Source organism: Lynx rufus, unplaced genomic scaffold (assembly GCF_022079265.1).
Source record: "Lynx rufus isolate CCGP_SWC_20201006 ecotype Redwood Valley unplaced genomic scaffold, mLynRuf1.p SCAF_4, whole genome shotgun sequence".
Taxonomy (NCBI): domain Eukaryota; kingdom Metazoa; phylum Chordata; class Mammalia; order Carnivora; family Felidae; genus Lynx; species Lynx rufus.
The window spans coordinates 18,724,402-18,738,975 of record NW_025814856.1 but is presented as its reverse complement, the minus strand read 5'-3'; the positions used below and the strand labels follow the sequence as shown (position 1 = coordinate 18,738,975).

The following is a 14,574-nucleotide window of genomic DNA, read 5'->3' as shown; positions in this document are numbered from 1 at the left end:
CCAGCCATGTCTTGCGGGGGCGTGTGTGTAACTGTAGTGTAGTCAGGTGCTCAATGGAGAATATAAAAATAAAAAAGAAACATATACAGAAAAATAAATATATATTTTAAGTTTAAAAAACAGGAAAACAGACAAACAATCCCCATCAGGTAGTTGTCCAACCCCCAGCTGGGTCTAATCCTTCTCATCACCCACCCGACCTGGCTGCCCCCTCACCTCGGGCTCGGGGGATCTGTGGGGGACTGGGGGGCCATTTCCTTTTCTCTGCCCTTTTTTTTTTTTGGTTCTATTTTGTACAGACAAGTCAGAAAAACAGTGACAAAAAAGTCAAGAAACTTTGTAAAATATCGTGTGTGTGATTCCTTGTAAAATATTTTCAAATGGTTTATTACAGAAGATCAGTTATTAAATAATGTTCATATTTTCACTTCAAATGGTTCCCATCCACTGTGTCTGCCTCAGGGTGGGAATTGGGTAGCTTGAAGACAGGTAGCCATGACCTCAAAGTCCCACCTAATACTCAACTGGGAATGAAGGCTATTGCAACCCAGGTACCCAGTAGGTGTAGGGCATGACGCTTCCTGGGCTTCCTAAATACCAGATCCTTGACATCCTGTATCTCAGATAATCTCTGAGAAAAGCTGTCCTTAAAGGCCAGGATGATAGAAGAAAGAAGACAGATGAAATTTGAGTTTAGGTAGGCATCTAGCCATCAGGTCAGACCACCAGGGCCTAGTGGGCAGGTCATCCACTTGGAGCGATGAGTTAATACCTGGCCCAAGTCCATGACCTGGTGTTTGAGGGCCCATCCTGCTATCCAGAGAAGGCCAGGGTCTGGTCCACCCATAAGCATGACCATGGCTCCTTTTCAGTTGAGGGGAGGCCCAAGGCCCAGTGTTCTCCCTGACTGCCACTGCTCATTCTGGAACCCAAAACTGAATCAGTTTCTGTGAATCCTCTCAGACCTCCCTCTGGCCTGCCCTGTGCCCTTGTTCATTTTAATCCCAACTCTCTTACTCTCTTAATAATCAACCCTACTTCCATGTGACCCTTCACATTGTTTTCAAGGAGAGAAACTAGTAACCACCAGCACAGAGGTTTCCTTTCCCCCCCCCCCCCAACAGAGGTTTCCTAATACTGCTGATGCTTACTCACTTACAACACACTTTGCACTCACCTGGTAGGCAGTCAGCTTACACCTTAGACTTGGTACTAGTTTATCCCCATAGACAGATAAACGAACAGAGACTAAGTCTCCTCTCTTGCTTGGTGAGAAAGGCAAGAAATCAGCAAAGGTTTCAGCTAGAAACCTGAGGTGACCTGGTTGGGGGGCATTGGATACTAAATAAATGCAGGAGGACATTCTGGGCCTTAGCAAAGACACTCTTCCTCACTCCTCCTGCAGTGGTTGGCCACAGAGCAATGCCTAACTAGTAACCCCTGAGAGAGCTCCCATGCCCTCCCATGCCTGCTCGGTCCCAGGATAGGGTTGCTAGATAAAATGTAGAACATCCGGTCAAATTTAAATTCAGATATATGATGAATTTTTTAGTATGTTTCCAATATTGTATGATACAACAATACTAAAAAAACTGGGGACATGCTTACACTAAAAATTATTCACCTATCTGAAATTCAAATTTGACTGAACACCCTGTATTTTGATTTGCTAAAGCTGGCAACCCTCCCTGGCATCAAATTAAAGTCCAGACCCTAGACAAAGAAAAGACTGTCAACACCTTTTGTAACCTAGAAGGCTATGCGCAGGTCGGAAGTTGTACTGAGATCAGTGGCTGAAAGGAAGGGATTCTGCACTTTATACATGTGCTCTGTCACATATAATTGTTTTAACTATATGCACATTTTTAAAAAGTAAATACACCAAAAAATCAGTTTGCACAGGACACAAACTGCTGGAAGCTACCAATGCAGTGAAGTGAGGGCCCTGGGCCACCCTGGCCCAAGTCTGTGGGGGAGATCTCTCCTCCTCAAGGCCAGAGATAAGAAATCTGTGATGGGGAAGAGAGTCACTAAAAGCAGTCCAGCCTTGCCATTTTGGGGACAGGAGACCTGAGTTCAAGTCGCAGTGCCACCACACTTGTAACAAGGGCAGCCTGGGCAACACACTCACTGAGCCCCCAGAGTGGACTGGCATTTTACACCACAGTCCCCTTGAACCCTCACCGTAAAATTATCTCCATTTTACGTCCATGAAATTGAGGAATCTTAGCCAGTGTCGCACAGCCGCCAAATGGAAGAGCAAGAATTCCAATCTGGGTCAGGTCTCATACACCCATACAACCTGGATCAGACACACACCACCAGGCTGCGGAAGTTTCGGGAGTCCCTGCACACTGGTACGCACACCAAGACCATCAACATTCTTACCCACACACCTGTCCACAAAGACACACTCAGAAGTATTCAGATGTACATGCACGGGGCTACTGTTCCCAGGAAATTCAGCAAGCGCGTGTCTGCAGTTTCGCTGCCGCGCAGGTACCCGCAGCTTTCCTCCAGGTTAGCGAAGCTATTGACTCCTCCCCACTCCCCGACAACAGGCGGAAACTGTCCTGAGAACTACAACTCCCAAGCACACCTTCCTCTTACCAACTGGAACGGCCCGGGAGCGCAGCTTCCTGGAACTTGTAGTTTTGCCCATAAAGTTGATATCCGCTCGTCCCCGGCTTCGGCTGAGGACTCCATGTCCCAGCATGCTGCAGAGCCGGAAGGGCATCCCACCGCCGTCGGGAGCGCGCAAGCGCAGCACCCTGTTTGTCGGTGCCTGGGAAGGGAGGAGGTACGGTCGTAGCCAAGACCGAGGCCGAGCCGGAGCTGACGAGACTTGACTGGGGCCCAGAACTAGGCTCCAGTCCCACGCAGATCGTAGGGCCCCCGAGTGGATGGAATAGGCCGAGCCCTGAGATCAACGCCAGCCCGGTCAGCTCGGCGCGGGGCCCACAGGGCAGGCAGGCGAGCAGACGTGCAGAAGCCTCCCAGGGCCTTCCCTCAGGTCCCCGGCAAGGGGCCTAGGCCCCGGCCCCGCGACCAGGCCCAACTTGACCCTTTGGGACCGGAGCCAACCCGACCAGAAGTGGAGTCTTCACCGGGGCCATAGGCCAGTGACTAGGCCGGGCCCGGGCCTCCCGTCGGGGCCGGACTGGGGCGAGGCCCCGGGGAGGCCCCTAACACACTAGACCCTTCCCCCAGGCCGACGCCCTTCGGGAAGATGCAGCGCGCCCTACCGGGCGCCCGCCAGCACTTGGGGGCCATCCTGGCCAGCGCCAGCGTGGTGGTGAAGGCCCTGTGTGCGACAGTACTCTTCCTCTACCTGCTGTCCTTCGCCGTGGACACGGGCTGCCTGGCGGTTACCCCAGGCTACCTCTTTCCGCCCAACTTCTGGATCTGGACCCTGGCCACCCATGGGCTGATGGAACAGCACGTGTGGGATGTGGCTATCAGTCTTGCCACGGTGGTGGTGGCTGGACGTTTGCTGGAGCCCCTCTGGGGGGCCTTGGAGCTGCTCATCTTCTTCTCAGTGGTGAACGTGTCAGTGGGGTTGTTGGGGGCCTTCGCCTACCTCCTCACCTACATGGCTTCCTTCAACTTGGTCTACCTTTTCACTATCCGCATCCACGGAGCCCTGGGCTTCCTAGGTGGTGTCCTGGTGGCACTCAAGCAAACCATGGGGGACTGTGTGGTCTTGCGTGTGCCCCAGGTGCGTGTCAGCGTGGTGCCTATGCTGCTGTTGGGGCTGCTGCTGCTGTTGCGGCTGGCCACGCTGCTCCAGAGCCCAGCACTGGCCTCCTATGGCTTTGGGCTGCTCTCCAGTTGGGTTTATCTTCGCTTCTACCAGCGCCATAGCCGAGGCCGAGGGGACATGGCTGACCACTTCGCTTTTGCCACCTTCTTCCCTGAGATTCTGCAGCCCGTGGTGGGGCTGTTGGCGAACTTGGTGCACGGTCTCCTGGTGAAGGTAAAGATATGCCAGAAGACAGTGAAGCGCTATGATGTAGGTGCCCCGTCTTCCATCACCATCAGCCTCCCAGGGACAGACCCTCAAGATGCAGAACGGAGAAGGTACTGTGGAGTATTCCAAAACCTTGTTGAACTAGGAGAGTATTGATCAAGCCCCATATCGTCTGTTATACTTGCTGTATGTTGGCTGGCAGCCAAGGGTCAGGTGTTGGGGCAGACTCAGAGATAAAATCCAGTTTGTGGTTTTGAGAAACTCAGCATGTAGGAGTCTGGGCTCCAGTAGGTGTTTTCCAACACTAAGGAGTGAAAGTTGCCTTTCTCACCACTCAGGCTACTTAACAAGCCCCAAGAAATGCCCAGTGTCCTTTTATACTGTGTGAGGGGTTAATGGCCAGATACACATAATCCTAATCATGTCAGAAACTTGGAATCCTAGACACTGGTCCTATGGGAGCCAGAAACGACCTGCTGGTCCTTTTTCCCCTGTGAGGGAGGATCAGAGAAAGAGACCTGGGATTCTTATTAGGCAGTCTGGGCCACCCCAATTTCAAAATGCTGAGCCATGTCCTCTTCCTGGATCTTAAAAATTCATATGCTGTGCTTCTCTGCCACTTATTGAGAGGGAAATTTGGGGTACTACACCCCGTCCTTCTAGCATGTATGTGTCACCAAACCCAGGGGACAGGCCATGTGACCCACTGTGGAGTCTGCTGACCACACAGGGAGTGGAGACAACCTTTTTAATTATCTGTAAACCAAGCCATCTGCACCATCTGGAGTCCCAGATGAATTATTCACTGAATGCACCTTGGCCAGGGCAGGGCAGATCTTTTTTTAATCCAGCTTTCTGGCTCGTTCTTTCTCTCTCCCAGGTCTGTTGACTCACCAGAGTGGTAACAGCTCTATTTCCAACATTATTGTTGAGAGTTTTTGTTTTTTTGAGGCAGTTCTTTTAGTAGTGAAGCCTGGAGCAGGCTTTGTTCCTCCTGTCAGCTTCTGCTTTTGCTCACCTGTGAAATGGATTCTTGGCAGACAGTTTTATGAATTCAGCTGAAAAGTTATCCCTGTGCTTACTCTCCACTGGGGCTGTGGATTTCAGTGTGGGACACACCCCTTTCATGAAGGGGTTTCCAGCAGGGGAAGGGCTGCAGATTACTATGGGCTAAGGTGGTGGATGTTGAAAAGTACACAAGGCATGCTGCGGGGCATAACTGTTGGCCCTACAGTTTGTGTCTATGGCTGATGAATTCTAAAGACAGGTCTGTCTTCATTTTATACAGTGGGGAAGATGGGACCAAGAGGGTTGGGCCTGGTAGAAACTGAGCTGTCCTCAGCTCTACAGGTGGGGCCAAGACACGGTGGTGACTCCTCCTTTAGTGAGAAGTCTTGGACTGTTAGGGTTGGCTGACATTTCAAAACACCTCTGCTCAGGCCCAAGAAAATGGCAGGTTGGGGTAGGCGAGGTTGTCAGGATGTGGGTTCTTGACGTAGCCTTATGGTTATTACTACTCCAAGCAGTTGGACATCTGGCAGCATGCCACTCCCAAACCCAAATGGCTACTAGTAGTGGGGAGACAGGGTTTCCTATCTTTGACTCTTGTGAGGAAGTGACTAGCATGCCATTACCTCTCTACATTGGCAGACTTTAGACAGAACTGACAAGGCAGTCTCCAGGATGGAAGCCTGGGTAGCACAGGGAAGGACTGTCCTGTTTATGCCAGTTCGCCATGTGTCAGGCTGGAGGAAAGGGTGGAATTGTGCTTGGGTTTTCTGCGCCTGTGTTCTTGTTGCCTTTTCTGTCACGTTCCCTGGTATGGTGGAGGTTTTGGTTCTCTGCTGGAACTTGGAAGGCTATTACAGGCTGTTCCCCCATGCTTGTAGCACAAACAGGTTGAGGCATCAGGGTTTCATAGTGACCACTAGTGAAAGTTTTGCCTGGCAGCACAGGCATTCTACCTCCTGGTAGACTAGGGTCCCAAGTGCACGTGTATATCTTCTAGTCAACTTTCCCACCTCCCCCCAAGTGAGATCCAAAAGGATTTGTCCAGTGGAACCAGTAAGCTTTGGCCTGTGTCCTGTCCAAATGGGCTGTTCCTCCTCTTTCTGCAAGGACTTGGTGTTCACTGCTCTAACACCGGTAGTGGTGGCTTTGGGGATTCTTCTGGGAAGGAGAACATTAGAGTCAGGAGGGGTGGGCTGACCCAAGTTGGACCTGCTTCCCAGGTTGAGATCCAGGGTAGGTGCCTGCATTCCAGCATTCCCCACAGACCCTTGCCAGGAGACTCAAAACACCCCTAATGAGGAGAGAGGAAGAAGTAATAACTCTCTCCTTGGATGTGATACCAGTGCCCAGGCAGAAACTCCCATGTTCAGGGACTCCTTCCACCCATCTTTCTTGGGGTACCAACTCTGCCCATGCTTAGGCACCACCCTCAGAATCATTCGTGGGACTGGCCTGGTGGACAGTATGACAAACACCCTGATGGCCTTCTCAGCCTGAAGGTGCCCTGGCTATGAAGGGGAGGCTCTACAGCCTTTGGGTCCTTCTTCTGATGGCAGAGGTGGCCCTCTCCGGTCCCTGGGAAGCCCTGGGCCCTGAATGGTGAAGGGGAATACATAGAATTCTGAGAGAAGTCTGGGTGGTAGGGGGAGTCAGCTTTATGGGGGAAGAGTACAGGGCATGAGCCAAGTGACTTGTCATCTTTCCTCTGGCTCCAGGCAACTGGCCCTGAAGGCCCTCAATGAGCGGCTGAAGAGAGTGGAGGACCAGTCCGTCTGGCCAAGCATGGATGACGATGAAGAGGAGGCAGGGGCCAAGGTGGATAGCCCCCTACCCTCAGACAAGGCCCCCATGCTCCCAGGGAAGGGGGCTGCCCCAGAATCCAGCCTGATCACCTTCGAGGCAGCTCCGCCGAAGCTGTAACTCCAGACCACCTTGAGTGTAGGCGCCTCCTCTCCCAAGCCCCCCCTTGACACCTCTCAGCTACTCCAGGGCATTGACTGCTCTGAGAAGGAAGAAGGGCTGCTGGGGGTTTCCACAGTCTTCTGCTATCTCTCGCCAACACTACCCAGGACTCTTGCTACCTGGTTCCAACTCCAGACAACCACTATGCCAGGCATGGGGCCTCTGAAGTGTCAGCCAGCCCGGGCCATCTGAGGTAAGACTGTACCTCAGCAGACAGCCCCAAGCAAGTGGCTGCAGGGACAGTGGTGCCACACCTCCTGGGCCAACCCTGATGCCTGATACTGGTTGCCAAGAGCCCTGAGCCAAGGCAAGGATTTGCCAAAACCGTTCTGGGGGTCCAGCCAGTGCAGGGCTGCACATTCCTGCCCACCCTCAGAAAGACTATGTTCATGTGAAAATTTCTGATTCCCTCTGCTGTGGCTATGGCTGCTTCTTGGCCAGAAGAGCCATGGCTCCCAAGTATTTTCTACAGGACCACTTGAGTGGGCAGTGAAGCCCAGCCTCGCAGTATCAATAAAGCAGTTCTTTGAGGTATGGCTCCTGGGCTCTATCAGACCACCTTGGGCAGCCCCCTCATTATGTTCAACTGCAAAGTTAGGGAGTTTACTCTAGGTTCAAGGGCTTGGTCTCCCTGCCAGCTCCAGCTGAATAAGAAGCCTATTGCCCCCACTCCCCCTACCCCCACTGTTAAACACCCTTCCCAGAGCTGTCACTTCCAATACTTACTCATTTTCTCTCTCTCTCTGATTCCCAGTCAGGGAGGCTCTGCCCAGAAGATCGGATGGTTGAGGGCCTCTCTACCATAAAGAGTGTTCTTATCGATTGCTCACTCTCAAGACAGTGGTCAGTGCTTGACACCTATGGAAACAGCCCATCCCCAGCTCCCACCGTGTCACTGTCCACATCTAACCACCAGTTTGGCGATGCCAGCACAGTATGCAGGTGGGAGAGTGAAAGGACACATAGCTGTACCATCTAGGGCCACCCATCTAGGGCCCTGGGTGGCACAGGAGGGCACAGGAGGCTCAGCAGCCAGATCTCAGAGCTCATGTGCTGGGAGAGCTTCAGCCCCTCAGTGAGCAGCCAGGGACAGGGGTCCCCATCTTGCCTAGCTGCCTGTTTCTTCACTCTGACAGCATTAGTGAGAACTATCCCCAGTTCTAAGCTATTCCTCCCATCCGGTCTTTTCAGTCATTCTTCTTTATTTTGCTTTTTTCTCTCCTGTAATTTCCAGACATACCAGTACAAGTATGAGTTGAGTTGCTGGGGAAGTAGGTTTGCAACCCCAGCTTCATCCAGACATCATCCATAAGCTCCTCTGGGACAGTACAGAAGAAAAGGGGAAGCACTCCACCATGAGGAGCAAGCAAAAAATGTCACACACAAGACTCCTACTTTAGACTTCCCCAGTGCCTGAGATGTCCTCATGACTTAGCTGAGAAAATCCAGGAGGCCCCAGCCCCCACTACTACACTGAGGGGCAAATCCAGGCTTCTAGGCTGGGAAGAGCTCATGGCTGGATCCTTTTGCGGTACAGGTAGGCGTTGCTCACTTGACTCATGATGACCAAACTGGTAATGACAGGGCATAGCACAGCAAGGTACCAGACCCCACCAGTGACTGTGGCGGTGAACCAGAGGGAGCACATGCCCAACAAGAGGCTGGCACTACCCAGAAGGTAGCCCACTAGCCCAGAAGTGGCATGGTATAGCTTGAGCTTAGCCAGGGGCCAGCGGGGCAGCAGTTTAGGGTAGAGCAGCCCCACCCCACCTGAGCACTGCAACCCGGCCCACAGCACAGCTATCAGCCCTGCCCGCCCATGCCACGTGGCCAGGTGGGCTTTGCCAAGCTGTTCCTTATGGAGGATGACAAGACCTAGGCCCAGCAGTGCACACAGCAGGGCCAGCAGCTGCAGTACCCAGTGGCAGCGTGCTCGGCCCTTCCGTGAGAGGGAGCGCAGCAGCGAACTCTCAGGAGAGAACACCAGCAGTGCCTCGGTCATCAGGAAAGAGAACTGGGGAAACAGGGATGGGAAACTAAGTCAGGAAAAAAAGCTTCAGATAACTTTCTAAGCTGCCAGTCACTGTGGGCAGATTCCCCCTCTCCATTCTCTACCCAATGACAAGAGTATCCATTTGGAGGGGCAAGAGTGGGGAGCTCTATCAGGGACAGGACATCTGCCCTTAGTAACTGGCAAGAGGTATATACCTCTCCACATTTCTTCCTAGGTGCTATTTTGAAATGTCATGTCTGCTATATTACCCAGCAAACACAAGGTTTGAGATGTGGCAGTTATAAATGATTCACAAGCTTTGTTTCCCTAACACAGGGCTGGATACAGTTACTTGGCAAGAGCTGGCCACATGGGTGCACTATTTCAGGGAAAATTAGATGCATCACCATAAATTAAGGTAAAAAGAGACACAGGTACACTCAAAAATCATCTTCCAAGCTTCTTGCCTGGAGGTGGATAAAGCCTCATTTTGTGCTTAGGCAAATTTGCCCTGGGTTTTGAACATTCTGGTTCAAGTCTGGTTTATATACTACAGGCAGGTGTTAGAGCATGCAACTCCTCCAGTTCCACATTCCACCCCTCCAAAGAGATATTAAGCATCCATAAGGATTCAGAGGCTACCCGGGCTACCACCCGGAACTATGCTCCCTCCCGCCCCTAAGAGCTGGCCAGGGCCACTACTTACAGCCAGAGACATAAGCATGGGGTGCCAGGAGAACAGACCTGGAATGAAGAGGAGGCTTTGTGAGGCTGAGGCAAGAAGAACCCAGCCACACCGATCCCTACAGTCTGAGGAAAATGGGCAGCGCATCGCCCAAGGAAGTGCTGCCAAAATACTAAGGCCCCTGTTACTGCAACAAGCTCATCCCATACCTATCCTTGCTTCCTGGTCCCTCCCTGGAGCAGAGGCCATGCTTTGCCACTCCTCTGGCAGGCCTCCCTCCTTCTCCTAGCACTTCACACAAGGCAGCCAAGTGGAGCACCAAGACAAGGAAAGAAGAGCCAGGTACTCTGGCCAAACTGACAGAGCCCCCACACTCACTTCCTCCCCACTTATTCCTCCAGCATACGATGTCCCCCAGCCAACCAAGCCTTTCCCAGGAGTCAGGCCCAAGGCTTCCTATTGCTCCTGCTCCCCAGGAGAAGGGGCACTTTCCTTCCCAGAAGTCAACTATGAATTCTACTTACTGGAGCCAGGCCTGGCAAGCACAGCCACAAAGATCGTAAAGCCCAGGGCCACAAGGTGGGCAGCAGCCCCAGAGGCAGTGCGCAGAGCTCGGTAGATGTGCGACTCGGTCTCCACAGAAAGGGCCATGGTCAACCGGGCCAGTGGCTGGAGCCTGAAAGCATAGTAGAATGAGCAAGGGTCTCAAGTGCCTGCTGTCCGCTCCTCACACTGGAGCAAGGGTTGCAGGGCAGGAATGCCACTCTCTTCCAAGAAGTAGGCGAGGGCTGGCAGCCTGTCAGTGTGTAGCCAGTATCTGAACTGGCACTGATCACTGGCCCACCTTCCAGGTAGGATGCGCAAGGCCGAGTAATAGACTACAAATCCCAGCGTGCATCACGCCATCGCCGGACGGGAGCGCCCGCAGGAAGCGCGTGAAGCGCTACGGGTATTGTAGTTCCCATCTGCTCCCGACTTTACAGCCTGAATCCCTTCGCGCACAGTCTCCCCACGTGCCGCTGGCATGCTGACCCTACGTGCTAGGGACTCGCCTGCCTCACCTGCAGCACTGACCCGACTTGGTGGTTTCTTCCCAAGAAAGCGGGATACTCAGGCCCCTGTCGCGCGCACTGCAGCTCCGTCGCGGAGCCGCTTTACTTCCGGGTGCGACGTCTACCTACCCGGGACTTCCTGGGACAAGCTTCCCCACCCCCGCGCCACACCTCTCAGTCATGCTGCGCAGGCGCCGTTGAGCAGACAGCCTGACGGGTGTGAGTGCGCAAGCGCGCTTGATCCACCATCCAGGCCTTCGGGCTGTTTCCGACGGGTGTTCGCAGGGGGTCCAGCCGTCAGAGACTACAGACCAGGGCTCTGCTGGCGCCATGGGCAGCGGCTGCCGTATCGAATGCATATTCTTCAGCGAGTTCCACCCCACGCTGGGACCCAAGATCACCTATCAGGTGCCATCCGGGCTCGCGGGGCTGGGGGCAGAAGGGGACGGGGAGAGGGACGCTCTCGCGAGCTCAAGCAGGCTGCCTGGAAGCAGAGGATTCCCGTGCCCCGTGCTGCACGCAGTCACACTACTCCTTCATTCATGGAGAATCATTAACCGAGAGAATACTCAGACCCAGGTCCCAGGCTCCCAGTGTTGGGGAGCAAACAAACATCCCATAGACAGTGACTGTGAGAAATCGGGCTGTGGGGACCCAGAGGAGGTATCAGTTCCCAAGAGAGGTAGGGATGCGCGGTCCTACAGTATCCCTGGATGCTTAGGAATTTAGATGGAGGCGAGTGTGTGCCAGGTAGGGGAAACAGCATATGCAAAAGACGGGAGGCAGGTGAGAACCTGGAGTGTGTTTGGAAACACAAAGGAGTAGCAGGCCTGGGTGGATGGGAGAGAGGTGAAACGCTGGACAAGAGGGCTTAGTCCTTGGGGGTCCCCCAAGGTATTATGCCTAGTCCCAAGGTCCACTAAGGGGCCTCTTGCCACTCCGCTTCCCAGGTCCCTGAAGACTTCATCTCCCGGGAGCTGTTTGACACAGTCCAAGTGTACATCATCACCAAGCCAGAGCTGCAGAACAAGCTTATCACTGTGTGAGGCCCTAGTGGGGAAGGCGGGGGATGTCCCAGGAGGAGAGGACAAGTTTGGGAGCAGAAAGAACCTGACTCTGTTCCCACCTGTTCCCCCCATCCAGCACAGCCATGGAGAAGAAACTGATCGGCTGCCCTGTATGCATCGAGCACAAGAAGTACAGCCGCAATGCCCTGCTCTTCAACCTAGGCTTCGTGTGTGATGCTCAGGCTAAGACCTGTGCCCTTGAGCCCATCGTCAAAAAGCTGGCTGGCTACCTGACCACACTGGAGGTCTGCAACACAATGGGCTTGAGTGGATGGGCAGGCAGACAAATGTTTCCAAAGCCCTCCAGACCTAGGAATCTGCCAGGGCAGGATGCTGGCCAGGGGTCCCAGGGTGTGCCCACCATGTTGTCCATGCTCCATTCAGCTAGAGAGCAGCTTCGTGTCAACAGAGGAGAGCAAGCAGAAGTTGGTGCCCATCATGACCATCTTGCTGGAGGAGCTAAATGCCTCAGGCCGGTGCACTCTGCCCATCGGTATGGCCCAGCCTTTGCAAGGACAGCAAAGGGGTAGAGGAAGAATAGGAACATAGCAGGGGAAGGCAAGCCCAGCCATGGACAAGACTAATGAACAAATTGGTGGCCAATAAATAGCCATGAGCTGGCTTGATGATGTCCAAGGTCCAGTGCATGTTAGGATTTAGGATTTGGAGGCCATGCTCCATGTTCCTTGGGCATATTCCTTTCCCTCTCTGGACCTATCTCTTCTTCCATGAAAGGGGAAGATTTGGGGCGCCTGCCTGCCTCAGTCAGTAGAGCATGTGAGTCTTGATCTGAGGGTCGTAAGTTCAGGCCCCACATTAGGCATAGAGTTTAAAGTAGAGGGGAAGGGGGAGACTAGCCCTACCCAGAGCTACCCATCTCCATCAAGGGCTTCTGGGAGGACCGGAGGGTAATTGAGGGCCTCTTAAAGGAGATGACACTGAAGATATGGGTGGGTCCCCTGCAGATGAGTCCAACACCATCCACTTGAAGGTGATTGAGCAGCGACCTGACCCTCCTGTGGCCCAGGAGTATGATGTGCCTGTCTTTACCAAAGACAAGGAGGATTTCTTCAACTCACAGTGGGACCTCACCACACAACAGGTGTGCTAGCCCTCCCTGGGTATCATCACGTAGAGCTGGCCACAGCCCTGGCCTCATCCCATCCCTGCTGACCCTGCCCTGCCCTGCCCAGATCCTGCCCTACATTGACGGCTTCCGCCACGTCCAGAAGATCTCAGCAGAGGCAGATGTGGAGTTAAACCTGGTGCGCATTGCCATCCAGAACTTGCTGTAAGTGCGGCAACAGTCACACTCAGGACAGGGTTGCTAGCCAGGAAAGAGCCCTGGGACCCTGAGTGTGGGGGCTGGGAAGGCATGGCCCTCAGAAGCTGAGCACAACTATCTCCCCCAGGTATTATGGCGTTGTGACACTGGTGTCCATCCTCCAGGTAGGTGAGTCTGGGGTCTGGTTAAGCAGAGAGTGGATCATGTGGCTTGGCCAGACTGGGGCTGTGTCAGACTTCCAAGCCCCTCACTGAGCCCCCTGTGCCTCCTGCTACCTTCCAGTATTCCAATGTGTACTGCCCGACACCCAAGGTCCAGGACCTGGTAGATGACAAGTCCCTGCAGGAAGCGTGTTTATCCTATGTGACCAAGCAAGGTAGTGGCGGGCTCTCGGGGAGGCCATCTTGGGGAGGGCAGAGCTACAAGCAGATCTGACCCCTGGTGCCCACAGGGCACAAGAGGGCCAGTCTCCGGGATGTGTTCCAGCTGTACTGCAGTCTGAGCCCTGGCACTACTGTGAGAGACCTCATTGGCCGCCACCCCCAGCAGCTGCAGCGCGTTGATGAACGGTCAGAAGGGGATTCCCAGGGGCATGAGGGGTTTGCCTGAAGGCAGATACTCTATATCTCTCTGGAGCCCCAGGTTAGAGAGGAATCAGGAGATTCCCAGTGAGCAGAATCATGTGGCACTGCTAGTCCAGGCAGGCTTTCTGGAGATGATGTGTTTGGAGGCCAGTCTGGTCACTGAGACGAAATGGGAAGGGAGACTGCAGGAAAGAGTTGGCCTGGCTGGAGGAAGTCCTGGCCAGGGCATCATCCCCCTCTCCCTCAACCCCACCCCAGGAAGCTTATCCAGTTCGGGCTTATGAAGAACCTCATCCGACGACTACAGAAGTATCCTGTGCGGGTGTCTCGGGAGGAGCGGAGCCATCCTGCCCGGCTTTACACAGGCTGCCACAGCTACGATGAAATCTGTTGCAAAACAGGTGGGGGCAGGCAGCTCAGCTAAGGTTGGGGCAGGGCAGGGTGGTCAAGTCATGGTTACTCACCTCACCTGCACTGTCCCAAATAGGCATGAGCTACCACGAGCTTGATGAACGGCTGGAAAATGACCCCAACATCATCATCTGCTGGAAGTGAGACTGGGGTGGCCTGGTCTAGGCACATGGCTGTGGCTACTCTGTCCTGCTAAGCCTTGCCTGGTACATGAAGGCTAGACCAGTAGACTAGTCCATATTGTCTCAAGGTTGACCCTCACTTCTGTGAATAAAATCACCCATTTCAACCTGTCTTTATTGAGTACTGCCTCTAAACCAGCCATTGGAGAACTGGCAGTGAAATAGCCGAGGTCCTGGCACCCTGGTGCGCCATCTGGTGGGCAAGACTGGCTATGGACAAGTAAATGTGCTGGGTAATTATAAACTGAAATAACAGCCAGAAAGAAACAATCAGGAAGCTGTGATGAAGAATGACTTGGGGTGGGAGTTGGGGCTGTCCTGGATTAAATGGGCAAGGAAGGCCTCGCTGAGGTGACTTGAACTGAGGCCTGA

General features: G+C 53.6%; 3 protein-coding genes across 4 annotated transcripts; 2 read left to right on the top strand and 1 right to left on the bottom strand.

The window, feature by feature from the left end:
- Positions 1-2,764: 2,764 nt before the first annotated feature.
- TMEM115 (transmembrane protein 115) lies at positions 2,765-7,477 on the top strand. Its single transcript, XM_047095759.1, has 2 exons — positions 2,765-4,080; positions 6,697-7,477. The coding sequence occupies exons 1-2, from the start codon at positions 3,230-3,232 to the stop codon at positions 6,899-6,901; spliced, it is 1,056 nt and encodes a 351-aa protein (XP_046951715.1). The 5' UTR covers positions 2,765-3,229; the 3' UTR covers positions 6,902-7,477.
- Positions 7,478-8,127: 650 nt separating this feature from the next.
- Positions 8,128-10,798, bottom strand: LOC124523837 (transmembrane reductase CYB561D2). 2 transcript variants are annotated; one of them, XM_047095760.1, is made up of 4 exons: positions 10,683-10,798; positions 10,146-10,297; positions 9,643-9,680; positions 8,128-8,957 (listed from the first exon to the last, which is right to left on the bottom strand). In XM_047095760.1, exons 2-4 carry the CDS (start codon positions 10,270-10,272, stop codon positions 8,454-8,456), a joined length of 669 nt encoding a protein of 222 aa, XP_046951716.1. In that variant the 5' UTR covers positions 10,273-10,297; positions 10,683-10,798; the 3' UTR covers positions 8,128-8,453. The 2 variants fall into 2 exon arrangements, with proteins under 2 accessions (XP_046951716.1, XP_046951717.1); XM_047095761.1 differs by having other exon boundaries at positions 10,696-10,798.
- An 88-nt stretch (positions 10,799-10,886) lies between these two features.
- Positions 10,887-14,315, top strand: NPRL2 (NPR2 like, GATOR1 complex subunit). Its single transcript, XM_047095758.1, has 11 exons — positions 10,887-11,081; positions 11,624-11,715; positions 11,817-11,985; positions 12,125-12,233; positions 12,706-12,842; positions 12,934-13,031; positions 13,153-13,189; positions 13,308-13,401; positions 13,477-13,594; positions 13,868-14,010; positions 14,097-14,315. The coding sequence occupies exons 1-11, from the start codon at positions 11,004-11,006 to the stop codon at positions 14,162-14,164; spliced, it is 1,143 nt and encodes a 380-aa protein (XP_046951714.1). The 5' UTR covers positions 10,887-11,003; the 3' UTR covers positions 14,165-14,315.
- Positions 14,316-14,574: the final 259 nt, after the last annotated feature.